Genomic DNA, 17,975 nt, shown 5'->3' with positions numbered 1-17,975 from the left:
TTTTCGGTATAAAATTCTGTGGGGACCTCTTTATACAAAGTGTTATTAAACTGGCGTCCTTCCGTTTGTAGCTATATATAGACACATGAAGGCTTACCGTAGCCGAAATTATCCCTAAGTACTAATATTATAAATGTGAATGTAAGTAAGTGTAAATTTTGTTTGTTACGCATTTACGCAAAAATTACTTACCCGATCATCATGCTAAGTTGTACACATATTCTTGGAGGTATTAGAAGTAACATAGGATACTTTTTAATAATAATAAAAAATAAATGCGAGCGAAGCCGCGGGTAAAAGCTAGTACGTAATAAAATGAAGCAACAGTAAGCACTGCTCATTGCTACATAACTTTAAAATCGACAAATTTGAAAAAAAAAAGTTGAGAAGACATGGAAAAAATGGCTATAAATAACCGTAAGTAAAAATATTATTATCGGTTATTTAAAACTCAGGTGACTCGGTCATCGACAAGACACTTCGTACACACGACGGTACTTTTATAAATAATAACTATTTAATAATTAATTTTTATTATTCTTATTAAAGCGTTAGGGCAAGTTGCATATTTAGATTATAATATATATTCTCATATCGCAGTTAATTGGGCGGACTTCAGTTTAATAACTCGTTGTATACTGTAGTGCGTTAAAAGAAAAGTTTTTTTTTTATACAATATTTATTTAATAACAATAAAACGAGGACATATCAAATATATTTCATTCAGATTATTCATAGGATAAAATATAGGATGAGCTAATTAATAAAGTAGAGAACAAGTAGATTACCACTGTGTTTTTTTGTGGCATATATTTATGACACCTGATCGCCATTAGTGAATGAATGAAGAAAAATACGAGAAAAACGGGGAAAACAGCATATCTCGAAAGAAATTATTAATCATGTTTGTTTAATCTCGTATAGATTGGCGTTGCGGATTAAACTAAGTTTCCTTAATAGAAGAGGCTTTCGCGCATTAGTGTGACATTTATAGGCCGTTAGAAAACTGTAAGATTTATTGTTTTTTTCTTAATGAAATAAAGTTGTTGTTTATAGATCGATAGATGGCTGTATTAAATCTTTAGTTGGATATTTCCTTTTTTTTCATACAACATTTTTGATAACCCTGTAAATAGTACAAATTAGGTCAAATTAGAATGACACATTACACACAAGGTGTGACAGATTGAATAAGTGGCGTACAGCCGGTACACAAAAAATGATGAGAATTTTTTGTACTGCTTTATTTTAAATTATCATAATTATTATTTAGTTGTCTCTTTGTTCAGTTAATATTTATATATAACTTCGCTGTGTAATGATGTTATAAATCTTTGTTTCAAGTTCAGTTTATTACTGACTTCCTTTTAGTGTATTTTACTGTGTATTTCACTATATTTTTTCTGATTCGTTTTCTCTCGGTAAAATAAAAGCCTATGTCACAAAGTGATAACATAGCATTATTTCGCTAATAGCTAAATATGTTGCTAAGCGGAAATCTCGAGGTATGTTGGACTAATTCTAGCCGAACTAGTGTTAAGTAAAAGGTTCTTATGGAATGACAAGAAAAAATATATTATTTTTATTTTAAGCTTTTAACTTCACGCATTTCGTTCGAAAACCAGGACCAAAGTCTGTCGGGTCAGCTAAAGTAAACCAACAATAATTACCAATTAAGAATGAATTAATTATAGCGAAACTAGCGACCTCAGTCCGTCAATATTCTTTACACGATAACTAACCACCAAAATATCATATACTCAAACCTTCTCCGAAACACGCTGTATCTTATGGTATACGTATTATTACGATCGGTTCAGTAGTTTTCGCAGTATAACCGAACGAAAAAAACCGGCTCCCCTTTTGCTATAGCGAAATATGATAATGTATCGCTTGGGCGTTCCCATTTGACATCGTTTGTTATACTTCCAAATATTAATTAGCTTCTATTGCTAACTACGAGCAGGTGTGTACTATGATAATTAAATTGAAAACACGCGAAATACATAGCTTTTGTGATAAGTTCATAATACTACATATTACTACAGCGTCTTCAATACTTTTATTCTTGAAAAATTAATTCACTTTTTTTTTATGTCACGTCACGAGTATTAAAATAAAAGTAAAATGGTAATTACTTGTGTCTTTTTATATTTAATAAATTACTTGAATCTTTGTTAGTCAAGTTTCCATTTATGTGCATTTAGCTTCCAGAAAATGCATATAAATATTTATGTTTTAAGAGGATCTGACACGTGATGTCATTGGCATGTCATTTCGTGACTATGTACTATAATAACCCGTCCTAATTAATAAATATTCTTTACCATAGAAAAAGTTTGGTTTGCTTCGAACTGCCAGAACTTAAAACTAATATGTTCAAACAAACTCTAATTTTATATTAGTATATACATATATAATACTACTATTTATAGATATTCTATTACCATCTTTTTCTATATAGAAGGCACAGGCCTCTTTTCCCATGTAAAGGAGAAGGATCAGAGTTTAATCCACCACGCTGCTCCAATGTGAGTTGACGGATATATTCCCTACTATGAGTAATGACCGCTATCAGGTGTACATGATAACAACCGGGATAGATTAATGTGCTCACCGAGGTACGTTGGGGAGATCCACAAGGACAGACATCGAAACCGCTATGTGTATATACAAATATTTTCCATACACATATAGTATAGTAAAGACAAAAACTACTTGAAAACAGATTGACAGCAACGTGACAAATCACAGCATGTAATTATTCAATCCAGTAAATAAGCAGTTTGTAAGCAATAACAACTTCCATGTTATAAATAGATTACAAAATGAATATACATAAGGCGGTGTCGCGTGTGTGCATAAATTAATTGTAAAAACAATGAAAGTGTTCTGAGGAAACATTCAGTTTGCTATCACGAATTGGCTTTTTTATTATAATTACTTTTATTTTTATTTCAATATTCAACTAATATTCCGTCGTTTTTTTATTGTTTGAAATTAAGACGAATCGTAATGTATTTATATATTATATAATAAATAAACTGTTTAAATATATATCGAATAAGTGCATTATATTCAAACATTATGCGAATAACGCTTATAATATAAGAATCAGAACTGCTGACAATTTCTTTCGTTGATTAACATGTTTATATGTGTATATACATATATAAACTACTTCGAAGTTGATAAAATAAAAACAGAGCACAATATTTACATTATAGCATATTGTTTGAAACTATTTTCCAAGTAATGAATCTTTATAAATAAAAGTTCTGAGAATAGTAAGTCAATTATGTATGAGTGTTAAAAGATAAAATGACGTGAAGTGTGAAGACACACAAGGATACTAGCTCTATATATAGGTTAGTATAAATTCTTTGGAATCAATATCAATTTATATATGCCATAAATATGTAGTTACAACTTTTTTTATTAGTGCAATTTTGTAAAAAAAAATTCACGTTGAAAGTCTGTAAACTAATAATGATAATTGTGTTTGCAGGCAAAGGAGGAAAAACCGACTTCAATTATATCGACAAGTAATACAACGTAGGTAGACGAAAAAATAGTCAAGTAAATACGCATTATCAAAGATTACTCCAAAAGTTGTAATCAGATCTCGATGAAATTTAAATGTGACCACATGATATACATCGGCTTTCGATTAAATTAAAAATAATTAAAATAGGTACACCCAGTAAAAAGTTATGCGGATCATCGGATCCTGATTTCCTTATCATGGTACCAAACTAGGGATATCTCCTTTCCAACAAAAAAAGAATTATCAAAATCGGAATTATCAAAAAAAGAGTTATCCCCGAACATACATAAATATATATATACGGTCGAATTGAGTAATCTCCTCGTTTTTTTGAAGTCGGTTAAAAAAAGACAGGCTATAAAACATCACGAAGATGATTTCTTTTATACTATATTGGTAAGCGTACAGTCCGCCTAATGAAAAGCGTTTACACTAGAGTGTGGGTTATAGACATCTATAACACCCGGAGAAACACAAGCACGTTACCGATTCTAAGGGCTCACCGAACAAAACACAACTGTATATTTTTTAATATTAATAGGTATATAAAAATGATTATCTATGTATCATCATCACTTCAGCCTATCGCAGTCCACTACTGGACATAGGCCTACACAAGTTATGTATATGTTTATATCATGCATAGTTAAAAAATAAAATAAGCATGTCTTGTTTGTTTGTACGCGAGCCTTTATTTGTACTCACTTAATGATGCCATCTTCGATGTAAACATCAGCGTCTTCCATTCCATCTTCGTTGACAACTCGGCCATTCTTGATGAGGAGCCGGTTCTGGGAGCTCTGTAACAAATCATAACAATTTTTTAATACGTGAATACATAAAGCATATATTACGTTTAAAATATTTATGGTCATAATTATAAGTATGTTTAAGTTTGCAATGAAACGTAGTGTCTATATCTATAGGTTTATTATATTATGGATCTGGAAATACAAATATTATTAGACTTTGACTAAAAAACTTTTTAAGCGTGTACTATAATTTACAGACAACTTTATATGTTCCTACAGGACTTCAATAGGTTTTTAACATAAGAGGTTGAGAGAGATCTTGGATCCTTTGCCTGTCTGTGCCACAAAATTGAATGATTCAAACCGTAATACATAATATCTATGTATATTTAAAATGTTCAAATATGTGCAACATAACAACTTGCTTTACGTTAAAAGATATAAATAAAATAAAGTTATATAAAAATGAAAAAAAGGTTGTCGTACTTTTTTTTAGTTACAAGTAACTATATTTTTCGCGTCTTGTACTCAAACTTGAAATTATGTGTAAAAAATTCAAATAATACAGTACCTATTGTAGTCTGTTGCGTTCTATTAATTTTACGTGTCTGCCTGACTTTTTTTGTATAATTATTAATTTATTTATTTATGATAAGGACAACTAATGGCATACAAAAAGTAATAAGTTAACAGCTTAGAAGTTAGAACAAATAAATCCAATTACAGGTCATCACGGTTAGTTATTAGTTTAAGAAACAGAATTTTTAAGAGTACTGACACTAGCATCAAGTAATAACAATTTCTTAAGGCTTACAATATAAAAAATAACAGAGAAACTTTATATTAATCTATACGTATTGACATTTTTTCTCACTTACTAAAAAGGTTATCCCTTCAATTACGGGCTCAAATTGAAACGATTTCGTTACTGTCGTGTTCCCCTGTAGGCAATTGGTAATTATTGGGTTCAACGGATTACATTGCAGCGCACAGTGAGGAAATTCAAAATCAACTAAACAACATCATCAATAAATATGAATGGTGTTAAAAAACGCATCAATGAAACTGGGGCAGACGTTTTTCTTATGACTGACGAGATTTTAAATAGTTTGTAGCATTTGTTATTTAAAAGCACGTGTGATACCATAATATTCCATCATATACCTAATTATTAGGTGTTAGGTAGGTATGGCATAAAGTCAAATTTTATTTTGATTTAAAGATGTATGTAAAATATTCTTATCTCCGATAAGCGTCTAACTTCACATAAATTTCAAATATATGTTAGAGTTGATTACATACAATTTTCAAATACTTAATTAATTTTTTTATTTTTATTTTTTACGAAAAAAAAACATCGTTCCTATGTCGTTGTGGAGATATTTGAGATTAACTTTCGACGTTTCAGTAGCGTTCTATGAACTGCTGTTTAAATTAGCACATCCACTATATTTGACACGCAAATGCGGCAAATCAAACTGTATGTCAATTTTATTGAAAACCGTTAATTGTTATACGAAATACTATATTTTTTTATTAAAAATTATAAAATGCAATCAATAATGAGTCGGAACCGACATTTCGACATGAAAATCAACCTCCATAAACAAATAGATGTACTGCGGATTTGTAGGTAAGTACACAAGTATTTGAATTTCAGGGTCATAAAAATTAGTAAACATTAATCTTAAATTCCGTTTTGGTATCGTTTATTAACAAATGCAGTTGAAGGGCAAAAACGTGTTTTGATTACTTAAAATTATTAAAATAAATATTTGAATTACTCAACTATTTTCCAGAAAAGAATTAGTACCTACGTTAGTCTCACGTTTAAACAGAATAAAAAGAAATAATAAGTTATGTATTGTCTTCCTCTTAGCACGTTTATTCTAGTAACAAGACTAAATTAATCGATTGATTGATTAAAATAGATTATTTTTATTAAAAATTGCACATTTGCTCAAAAAGTTATAAAGAAATAGAGGATGATTCATCGTCCCTTTCACGAAAGACAATACTAAATATTAGCACAGAATAACGTCAGACGCGATATATTTTGATTATTTACCATAATTATACTATAAAAAAAATACACTAAAATATTTAATATAAAAGAAACCTCACTTTTATATTGATCCCGGACACAGAATTCACGACAGGAGCCGACATTGCAGTAAAATAACCGCGAAATATAAAAAATGGCGCTCCAATAAACAATATGGCGTCGCGTCGTTCGCGCCGCGATGGCTGAAACTGAATTTCTGACGCCTAAAATAGAAGGTGCGTTGGTTTACACTAGCGTTCCATGTCGTTATAGAAAGTTTATAAACAAACGACATTTGTAGTGTTTTTTTTAACTGGGGAAAATACGAAAGGGTTTATCATTTCAATCTATATGAAAATTTACTTTTTTATGTATAACAGTGAAGATATTTCTAGAAGTATTAAAAAGATTCTTTGAATCGTATACATCAACATTTAAACTACAATAATTATCCATATAATGTAGTAAATTATTCCCTGCGTGTGTAGTGGGTGAGCATAGTCCTATTATGTTTTCAGTTAAAAATTGAATAGACCTCTTCAATTAAAAAGAACGTCTACACCCGTCATAAGTGTGAATATAATATGGCAATTAATTATCCACAAACAAATTTCCCTCTTTTTAAACATAAGTACATCAGTTGATACTAAATTGTATGACTAATGAGAAACTTTTCAAATAATTTTGATTTAGGATTATTTCTATCAATGAATCCTTTTTTTTTACTTGTTGAATTTTGTTAGAATTCTCTTTTATAAATACAAGTTTGTATTTATATTTAGAATGGCTTATTAAACATAAATTAGTTTAGATATAGATTTTCTATAAATAATGTTTAAAAATATAGATCTTTTTTATACTATGGACGTTTAAAAAGGCATAAGCTGTCGGCCAAATAGTTTATCTCTTTCGTACTTGAGTAATCCAAATATAACTGTCCCTATCATCTGTACGCATAATTAAATAAACACTTAACATGTGATAATAGGATAAACTACTTGAAGTAATTGAAAAGCTGATTAAATTTTTCAAAGTAACACATATCATTTAGATAAATAAAATAACATTAAATAAATGATAGTAAATAAACAATTACAATTAAATGTTAATACCTATATAATTATTTGATTCGTGGGTTGGCGAAGCTGGCAATGATAATCGTGCATGTAATTATGTATTAGGAAAACTCATAAAAAATCATAGGTATAAGCTAATCTACAAAATAAATCCATTATAGTAGACTGGAGTTAAAAAAATTTAAATCTATAACATACACAGACGGTTGTCTGTTCTTAAGGTAAGCAATGCTTGTGTATAGGGTAAGCCGGCTCATTCTTTTTTCGATAAATACATATAATACTTACATATATAAATACATATATCAAATTTCACACTCGAGGCGGTAATCGAACCAACAAGTCCTGGAACAGAAAGAAGGCTGCAAACTGCTCCAACGGGCTAGTGATTCTTTGGACGATTTGTTTATAAATGAAAGTCACGGGATCATTTAAAATATTTCTATTATCTACATAACAACTACATTATATAAAGGAAAAAGACTAATTTTCTTTAATTTAAATTCTTAAATTTTATTTTTAATACCTAATCTATAAAACGTGCAACATCAAAAAAAAAAAAAATTTAGTATTAGAAAAAAAGGAGGCGAATTAACACAGTTAGCGTTTATTATACTTATTATGGAAGATTTTATGAATATTAGCCATGTTGAGACTTTATCTAGACATACATTATTTCTGTAAACACACAAAACAAGAGAGAAAAATTATAACCTAGAGAGCTATCGAATAATGGATTGAACTTGTGTCTAATCTCGTGTACTAATCTCAGAACGTAAGTGTATCAGGGTCATCGCATTGCTGAACAGCATATCTTCCCAGACGATAGGAGTAGAGGCATAACATATATCTAATTCAATTAAATTATTTATCACATTTTAAGATTAGCGAATACTGTAAAAACTAAAGTGCTTAGATATACAAATATTAAAAGTTTTAAATTAGTAATTAATTTTCTATTCTTTGTTGGGATGGCGTATTAAATAATAGTTATTTTCTAAAAAAAATTAATATTCTGTTTTTAATTATTTCATTGGAACTTCTTTTATTCATGACTACAGCAAACAATGTCGCGAGAGATGATTCGTATCCTTACGCAAATGAAATCAGCTGTATGTCTATTTACATTTAACAATATATAAAAAAGCAAAAAAAAATGTAATTATAATTATAATTAGCCATACGAATATTAACGAGCACCTACCAAAGACGAAAATTATTTCAATTTATGTGAACATCCGTCATATAAGACGACAAAATATTACAAAGTAAGATTTACTATTTCGCTGAATCGTAAAACTTAAAACGAACCGTAAAATATAAGCACGTGCACATACACATCCATTATGTATAATAAATGGACATTGAAAATGAATTTCTAGAAACATTCAATTTGCAATGTTGAAAAACTTGAGAGAAAACAAAACAACTTTCCCGCTTCATGCGGTTTCATTAGTTTTTAGCCTTTCGGGACTCGACTACATTGACTTTCTTAATATTAAAAGAACGGATCCAGATCTATCTGATTTAAACTGGTTAGATAATTTATCGTTATAGTGATACATTTAGAGAAAGTATTTTTTTTTTTAATTTTTCATTGCGTTTTTTAACTTATATAATAAGTTATTTACATAATAATCTTAAAATTTTTACTCATTATTTAAAAAAAAAAGAAAAATTTCTCGTATATATAATGTATATATATTATTTAACTTTCTCTAAAAATGACAAATAAGTACCCTACACATTTTTTTATTTTGTGAAATGAAAGAAAAAATATATATATTCCATATAAAAGATAAAATTAATTTAAAGAACCACAACATTTTTTTAAAGACTACTTTTACAACACTTTTAGAAACATTGAACAGTTTTTCTTTCTTTTTGTTAAAAAACAATTTAAAATACAATAAAATATTATGCTTAGAATAAAAATATACTTTTATATAAAAATCACATAATATGTCTCAGAAAACTTTCGTTTAATATAATTTCCATGACAAGTTTGAAAATATTCCTTACGCCCGTTTTGTCGATAAAAGCAGTATCAATATCTAACACAAGTGTTCTGCCTCGGATGTTTTGTAAGCCAGAGGTAGCGGATACGCCTGCCTACTCGGAGACAATAGTTTTTTGCAACACCAGGAGCATCGCAAACGTGTTTCCCCTAAACGCCCTACCCTGATACTTCCCAAGAGCTACCTTACTCACCATAGAAATACAATAGTAATTGAGAGTAGTTTAGTAGTTTGAGGTCTTTCCCCAGTCAGGCTTCTCCAAATTATGAACAAGACTTTTTTTGTTGTGTCCTATCCCACCCAGTATTATTGACTAAGTATTAGTTTATATTTACACGAAAAACACGTGAAATCCTCTACAACTGTATTTTATATCAAAGAAACATGCACGTTTTCCCTAACTTTCTCCATTGTACATCTGAAAACATAACTGTCACATGCTATTTTTGTCCCATCATTATGTCACGTTATTAGCTGTCAAAAACATCAGTCACAAATGAATAAAACTACAACAATGATAGTGTAATTACGGCATTATAATTATAGATGATGAAGAAACGTCGACATTTAGCATTATAAGTATGTGAATCTTGTATAGATTTTAAGGTCTTTGACTTATGTATTGTGTTGTTTTTGTTTGAATAGAAATGTATGAGTAATTGAACGTTGTAAGGTTAAGTGTTCAGGGTCTTGTAAACTAATTATGAAAAAATAAGATCGGGTTTAAATACTTATCGTTGGATAATAATCAGGTCAAGTCTAATATTCTTATAATTAATTAATTTATTTATAGAAGAGGAAGTAAATATTCAGAGACTTTTTTAACGACGTGTTGACGCAGTGATCACAAGAAATGGTTAGCAGTTACGGGTTTAATTCCCGCTTACGACAATTTATTTGTGTAGGTTATACCGAATGTTTGTCTTTAGTCTGTACGTTTGTGTTTACGGATCGTTCACATTCGTACTGTGTTAGCGTCCGTTGATTGTGAGGCGTTAATATTGTATTTAATATTTTTAGTTTTGTAAGTTTTAATTTTATTAATTATTTATTTAAAATCGAATACTTGACCATCTTTAATAACGAGTAGGTATATTTTTGAATCTCCTTCTTATAATTAAAAGATCCCAGTTTATTTAAAGTTACGGGTACCTTGAAATAAATTTTAATGATGACAGCCCTTAATGAAGATAAAATCGTTGGATACTCCATGTATATTCATAAACAAGTTATTGAAAACATGCTTACGTTATGACAAATCGGTTTCATGGAGTGTCACGAAGGTTCACGGAGGTTTGGGTTATTTTTATTTTATTTATTTTGATCCGCCAGTGGCAACTACATCGATAAAATGCTTTGAATGTAAATACAAAAAAAAATTAATGCGAAATGTGATTGATTCAACACCACAAAGTGACATGATGACATGGTAACATCCCAAAATTGAGCTCAAGGCTTTATATAGGAGTAGGGTAAATGAAGTAGGACTTAAACGTTTGAGTATTAATTGTTTTAATTTTTACTTGTAACATGAATGCAAAATATTTTAATACCGCCATTTTGTCTGGTTTTTTTTACACTGGATAAATTTAATTGTAAGTGCTAAAAGAAGTGTTTTATATATTAAAAATTTATAACAAAATGTAATAGCTATCACAATCACACTCGTGCATATCGATTGAGACGTTCAGCGTCGAGATATCAAGGTACTTGAACTATTAAAAAGTTATAGCATACAACATACATTTTAAACTTGAGACGATTTTATTAATTAAAAAATCTATACTGCATTAGTTACAAACTCAGTATTTTAGCATTAAAATCGCCTTGACTATTATAATACTAGCCATATTATGCGAGGTAGCGCGTTTAACAAAAGTCAACCATCTGTTAAAAGTTATCTTTTAGTGTTTCATTACGTAATACTTTTAATGGTGATGACGCCACCAAAACTATGATTAGATCCCACGATAGTTTATCAATTACAGCTTCAATTAGTATTTGTATGCGAAATGAGTTGCCGTTTTTTTTTTTTTTTTTAAATATATAGACTAGCGCTTGACTGCGATCTCACCTGAAGTCAAGTGAAGATGCAGCCTAAGGTGGTGCGCGCTTGCCTAGAAGATGCCTATTCACTCTTGATTTAAAGATACCCAAGTTATAGTTCGTTGGAAAAACGGAGGCCGGAAGGGCATTCCAAATTTTAGCGGTGCGTATTAGGAACGAGGAAGCAAATCGTTTAGTGCGAGATCGTGGGATTTCAACCACATAGCGGTGCAGATTCATGCGATGCCTTGCGGTTCGGTGGTAGAAAGGTGATGGTGGAACCAAATTGTATAGTTCTAGAGCACACTCTCCGAAATATAACCTTTAAAATACCGACAAACAGGCAACCTTGCGCCGATGTTCGAGACTTTGAAGTCTAGAGCGAACCAGCGATTTGTCACCGATGAGTCTTCTGGCGCGTCGATCCACAGAATCCAAAGCAGCGAGCTTGGCAGAGCCATCCCATAAATGGCTGCAGTACTCCATACACGATCGAACTTGTGCTTGGTAGAGAGTAAGAAGCTGTTCCGGTGTGAAGTACTGCCTGACTTTATTGAGGATACCAAGTTTCTTACCAGCAATTTTTGCCTTGGATTCTATGCATTGTCCGAAGTTCATATTAGACGAAATATTTATGCCTAGAAGATCAATACTATCGGTGATCGGAACAGATACACCCCGGAAAGTTGGGGCTAATGGGAATGGACTCCGTTTAGCAGTGAAAAAGACACGCTTGTGTTTTGGAAGCATTAAATTTGACTAGGTTGGCGTCACCCCAATCGGATACCTCTTTCAAAGCCAAATTCATGCGTTCAACCAGGGCCTCTCTATGCTCATGAGTTTCAGCCCCACCAGCTCGGGGATCGGACACGTATCTCTCCGTAACAGTGCTGTCATCCGCGTATCCAAAGATACCGGGCCTGAGGAGGTCATTTATGTGAATCAAGAAGAGGGTTGCAGAGAGAACTGATCCCTGAGGGACACCGGCATTAACCGCCATCAACTCAGACGAGGAGCCATCTAAGACCACCCGAAATGATCGTCCACTCAGGAAATCTGATATCCAGTCACACAAGCTCGGGGGTATTCCGTAAGCTGAAAGCTTGCTCAATAGGCTCTCATGCCAGACCCGGTCAAATGCCTTCGATACATCAAGTGAGACAGCTAGCGCTTCTCCGTGCTTGTCCAAGGCTTAGCCCCAGATGTGCGAGGCGTACACTAAAAGATCCCCCGTGGACCTGTTACGGCGGAAACCGTATTGCTGGTGAAGAATGGAAAGGAAGGCCGTGAAGAATACTCACGAATAGGTTATTCAAAATATTGTTATAAATAGACTGAAAATGTAAAAAAAATATATCAGTTAGTGACAAGTAACGTGGATAGTTTTGCCGATGTCACGTAGAACGGAGAAGAAAGAATGAATGAGATTAAGGGAATAAATATAAGATATTTATTGGTTCTTTCTGATGTTTCAGATTCTCAAGTCCTTGTCAGACTATTTTTATGCAGATGATTTGATGCGTAATTTTAGTTATATTTGATGGGTTTATCGACAGATTTGAACACAGCTATAAATAAAAAAATCCCTGGACTTAAAATCTTTTTGTTGACGATTTAAATGTTATTTGCAATAAATAAAATCTATCTGTTTATGTAATCTATTGAGTATTTAGTATTAACTGTAAATAAATAAATAAAATACAGATAATTAAAACATTGTTATTATATTAAGACATCGAAATTCCGTTAATATGATAATAACATTGCGCTTCCGAAGGTACACTTACAATTACGATAAACATTATTTAATTAACTAATTCTAATGCTCATTAAAACCATCCACATCGTCGACCATTAAAAAACCATGACGAACAGAAACGAGCCACGGATCAACCTTACACATTCGTATACCAACGTTTTTTTAATTAAAATGAAACTTATATTTTTATTCATTTCATTTCTGAGCGCTGCACTCGAATGTAACGGGGAAAATTATGAGACGGGAATGTTTGTATAACTAAAAGCGTATTGAATTACTTGTTTTTATATTTATTTTGTGTGATATTGTGTATATAAGGGTAACTAAGAGTGAGAATTTGCGAGGGATCAATGAAAATATCGTCACTTCATATCACTCCCCCCGGTTATATTACATGTAATACATATTTTTGACGATATTCTTGATGACGCGTTGACGCAGCGGTCACAGCGCTGGCTGTTGCGCTGGCGGTCACGAGTTTGATCCCCGCTCACGACAGACATTTGTATTGGCCATATAGATGTTTGACGTGATATGGGCGTTTGTGCTTGTGTATTTTGTGTTTCTGGACCCCCGAAATCGGAGAATATCCTACTAGGGCCGTTGAGTGTGAAGCGTTTATTTATTTATATAATATAATAAATACTTATTTAAATAAGTAATGTAATAATTTATCAAATTATTTCTAATATATTAATACAATTATTACATATAATTATTTGAATTATTATTAACAGACATTCTTGGTATTGTATTGTTGTTAACTTCTACAATAATAAATACTCTGCCAGAATAATTTAGTCAGATTTAGGTTCCAATTTATCTACGCTAGTGATACGAAGAAGATTTGAAAATAGGATATAAAACATCACCTTATGATCAACATGATGAGAATCGTAAATGTAAATAATATAATTGAATTGAAAATCGCTTTTGTAACATGCGCGGATATTCGATTATTCTTTTTATTGGTAGGTATATAATATGATAGTAAAAATAGTCACTTATTTGACATAAAACTTGTTGACTCATAGCCCTAATAAATAGGCTATATATTTATTTAATTGGATTGGTATTTTATGGGGTAAATGTTTGTATTTTTATGCTTTATTACTAAACATAAAAAAGTTTACAGATTGTGTAGTACAATGTGCTTGGCTAATTACTAATTAGCGGTTTCTAACGATAACCTAATTACGCATTTAAAGAAATAATCTATAACTTTAAATGAATCAACATAGATTAACATAAAATCTTGAAGAATTAAATTAAAACAAACGCCATTGTATATAAACGTACATCAACATACGTATATCAACGTACGTACATCAACACCATACGTACTATACGGACATCTACGTCCTATAGTACATACAATACACATTACAGAACTAAAAGCATTACATTAATTAACTAGAGAAAATACATAAAAAATAACGTCGAATTGAGCATTCCTCCAATTTTTGAAGTCGGTTAACAACTACAAAATATCGGAGCTCGTGAAGAATTAAAGATTAGACCATTGTAATGAGTCTCAAGGTCATCTCACATAGGCGTTGCCGTGTATGGTCATGCTGTACTTGACCATTTGTTACATCCTTTGTGAATAAAATTGAAGTCGCTTATCAGTTTTAAATCATTGGTACACAATTCGTATTGCGTTGTTTATGGTTAAGCCGAGGACGTATAAGGACTTGAAAAAATCTTTTGTATTAACAACAAAATACCTACTTGCTAGAGAAGGCCTCTTGCTCAATACTGGGACGTGAACAATTTAATAGAAATGTTAAAACAGATTGATGAATACAACACTAACTGTGTTTTCATTTATAATCATAATTAACGTTTATATGATTATAAATGAGTTTGAAGTTAATGAGTTTTATGAAACAACAATTTTACGCAAAATTACATCCTATGATAGTCAGACTTAGTCGGGAAAGACCGATTAATATTACTGTTAAAACATATTAACTAAAGTAAAACTGCTATTTGTTTGAAAAAACTGATTGCAATCAAATCAATATTGCGTGCTTGCTTATAAGATATCGAAAAATGTAATAGTGTTTGTTTTGGTTTTATTTTGACAGAGCTTGGTTAAGAGTAAAACGGATCGCTTTAGCCTGTAATATCCCACTGCTGAGCATAGGCTTTTTTCCCCATGTAGGAGAAGGATCAGAGCTTTATCCACCACGTTGCTCCAATGCGGGTTGGCGGTTATATTCTCTACTATGAGTAACGATCGCTATCACGATAACAACCGAGACCGACGGTTCAACGTGCTCTCCGAGGCACGGTGGGGAGACCTACAAGGACTGCACAAACACTCCGACCACGGCAAACAACGTATGGCCAAATACATATGTTTGTCATGTGCGGGGATCGAACCCGAACCGACAGTTGCGCCAACGCGTAAAACGGATAATTATGTCAAAATAAAAATTAGTAGGTATTATTGTCACAATTCAATAGTAAAATGTTGTTATCAAACCTCCGATTTTAGTTACAACAGTCGTTACCGTGAATCGGTGATTATTGCGTTCATTGTTGTTGATCTTGATTACTACTAACTGTTCTACAATTTAGCTAAATTGAATAATTCTTGACAATGTGCTAACTGAACTGAACTGCTCAACTGAACTAATTGAACTGCTGCTAACTGAATTGCTTAGCAAAATATGTTAAGCTGAGAGAGAAAAAAATTGACGAACTTTACATTTATTCGATCTAACTAAATATATAACTATAAACTATTACCGGCTGTGCTTTACTCTCACAAAATGAAAAATACGGGAAGTGCTTATTCTTAAACTTCTATATTTTTATAGTAAAGAATTAATATGTTATAAATTGCACACTTTTATACAAAATACAAATCAAATTATAAATTAAATATCCTTTGAAGTCTTATTTGAATACTATTATAGTAAAAAGAATCGATTAAATAGATATTATGTTGGACGCCAACATTTTGGATATATGGATGATATCAAAATAACGCGAGAACCGCTTTAGTGGGGTGTAAGGAATAGGGATAAAAAGTTCCTCAACTTTGATATCGCGATGTAGGTACGTCAGTTTTCTCTAGTTTGTATGTCGTGAGATAGTCGCCACACGTTTGACGAAATAAACTGTTTTTTTTTTTTTAATGTCAGAAACTACAAACTAAGAAGCCTATTGAATATGAAATAAAAAAAAAATGGCTGAAGAATCTTCAATTTTTACAATAAATATTTTTAGTTTCTACCATAATAAAATAGTGAATCAGAGCCATCTGTGTCTGTCAAGAACAAAATCAACAATTAATTTAACAAAAACATCAGCTTTTCTCCTCGAGTAAATGTCGAGTTATAAATAAAATTCAACGTAGGAATACCACCCTATTCTATTACCTAAGGTCTTGGCGATATTCCAATTCAGAAAAAGCCAGACATTTCAGCAATATAAACAACTTTACTGTATTATTTTGTATTCACCCCATGCGTGAGTCAGTCACTTCCCCATGATGACATCATGGCTTTTTGGAGTTAAGTTAATATGGTATACCCTATTCTTGTTACCACGGTGATATTTTAATAACATATCAAATTAAGTGATAAGCATTTTATGTATTAAATAAACATAGGACTATGTCTTTAGCAAGAAAATGTTTAGTTCTATAGGAAGTCAATTTTTAATGACACTTTGTGATGATTAGAAAGTGATGATTAGGAAGACGTTATTATTAAATTTGTAAAGCGTTTTTTGCTGGAAATGTAGAAATAGAAATTCGGTTCAACCTTTAACAGTTAATGTATATACATATAGTTATTTAATGTGATACACATCGCTCGAGACGAAGGTCGTATCTTGTGTCTATACTACGTATTCCGCATAATTATTTTTAGTGGGATTTTTATTTTACACACATACAATTATAAAATTCTAATTGGTATTTATATAACATTTTAGTATAAATGTTTACATGCATGCGTAACACATTCGTTGCCATACATTATAATAAAAAGCAATACAATACTCGTAAGTAAATTACTGTCGTATGTTTTAGCCTTACCTAGCAAAGTAAGCTTGTTATGTAATGATTGATGAATTTATTTATTACACAAACATGTCAAAAAAGTATTTGATTTCTAAAAAGTAAGTTAGTACTAACAACTATATAAGAACTTTTTACAAAACATTACCTACTTGTAAAACAAATATCCTTGGGTAATAAAATAAAATACTTAATCTCAGTAATCTTAAGTGGAGAGTTGCAAATACTCAAAAGTCGGTTAGTTAAACATTGACGTAATGTTTGTTTGTCCGTCTGTCGTGATTGGAAAGGTGTTTGTTTTATGACAGATTACGCTTTAGTTAAATATTATCAATTTATTACAAAGTGTTCTCGGTTTTTGCAAATATAACAATAAATCTTTATCTTATGGAAATCGGTAACTTTATTCATGTGTGTATAAATAAAAAATTTTTTAAAAAATAACAAATATTCTCAAATTCAACGGTCCCCAAAACAACGAGATTCAGTATCATTTAGTATACTAGACATTAGATGACTTACAATTATAATATATTTTATTAAAACGAGCCATTCTGTGTAATAGCAACTTATTTTTTTAATACAGTAATATATATATATATATATATATATTTAAATTATTTTATAAAGGTAATAAGTATTTATTACCTTTATAGAATAATTATACCTACAGGTAAGTAAGTTATTTAAAGTCGAA

The 17,975-nt window shown here is 31.0% G+C and overlaps 1 protein-coding gene across 1 annotated transcript in view; it reads right to left on the bottom strand.

The window, feature by feature from the left end:
• Positions 1-17,975, bottom strand: part of LOC123666445 (dihydropyrimidinase) — a 62,525-nt gene that overhangs the window by 24,360 nt on the left and 20,190 nt on the right. Inside the window, exon 2 of the mRNA XM_045600537.1 lies at positions 4,253-4,347. Coding sequence (XP_045456493.1) covers positions 4,253-4,347 — 95 coding nt within the window. The remainder of the gene's footprint in view (positions 1-4,252; positions 4,348-17,975) is intronic.

Source organism: Melitaea cinxia, chromosome 26 (assembly GCF_905220565.1).
Source record: "Melitaea cinxia chromosome 26, ilMelCinx1.1, whole genome shotgun sequence".
Taxonomy (NCBI): domain Eukaryota; kingdom Metazoa; phylum Arthropoda; class Insecta; order Lepidoptera; family Nymphalidae; genus Melitaea; species Melitaea cinxia.
The sequence above is the reverse complement of the archived record's forward strand: the minus strand, read 5'-3'. Positions and strand labels throughout refer to the sequence as shown.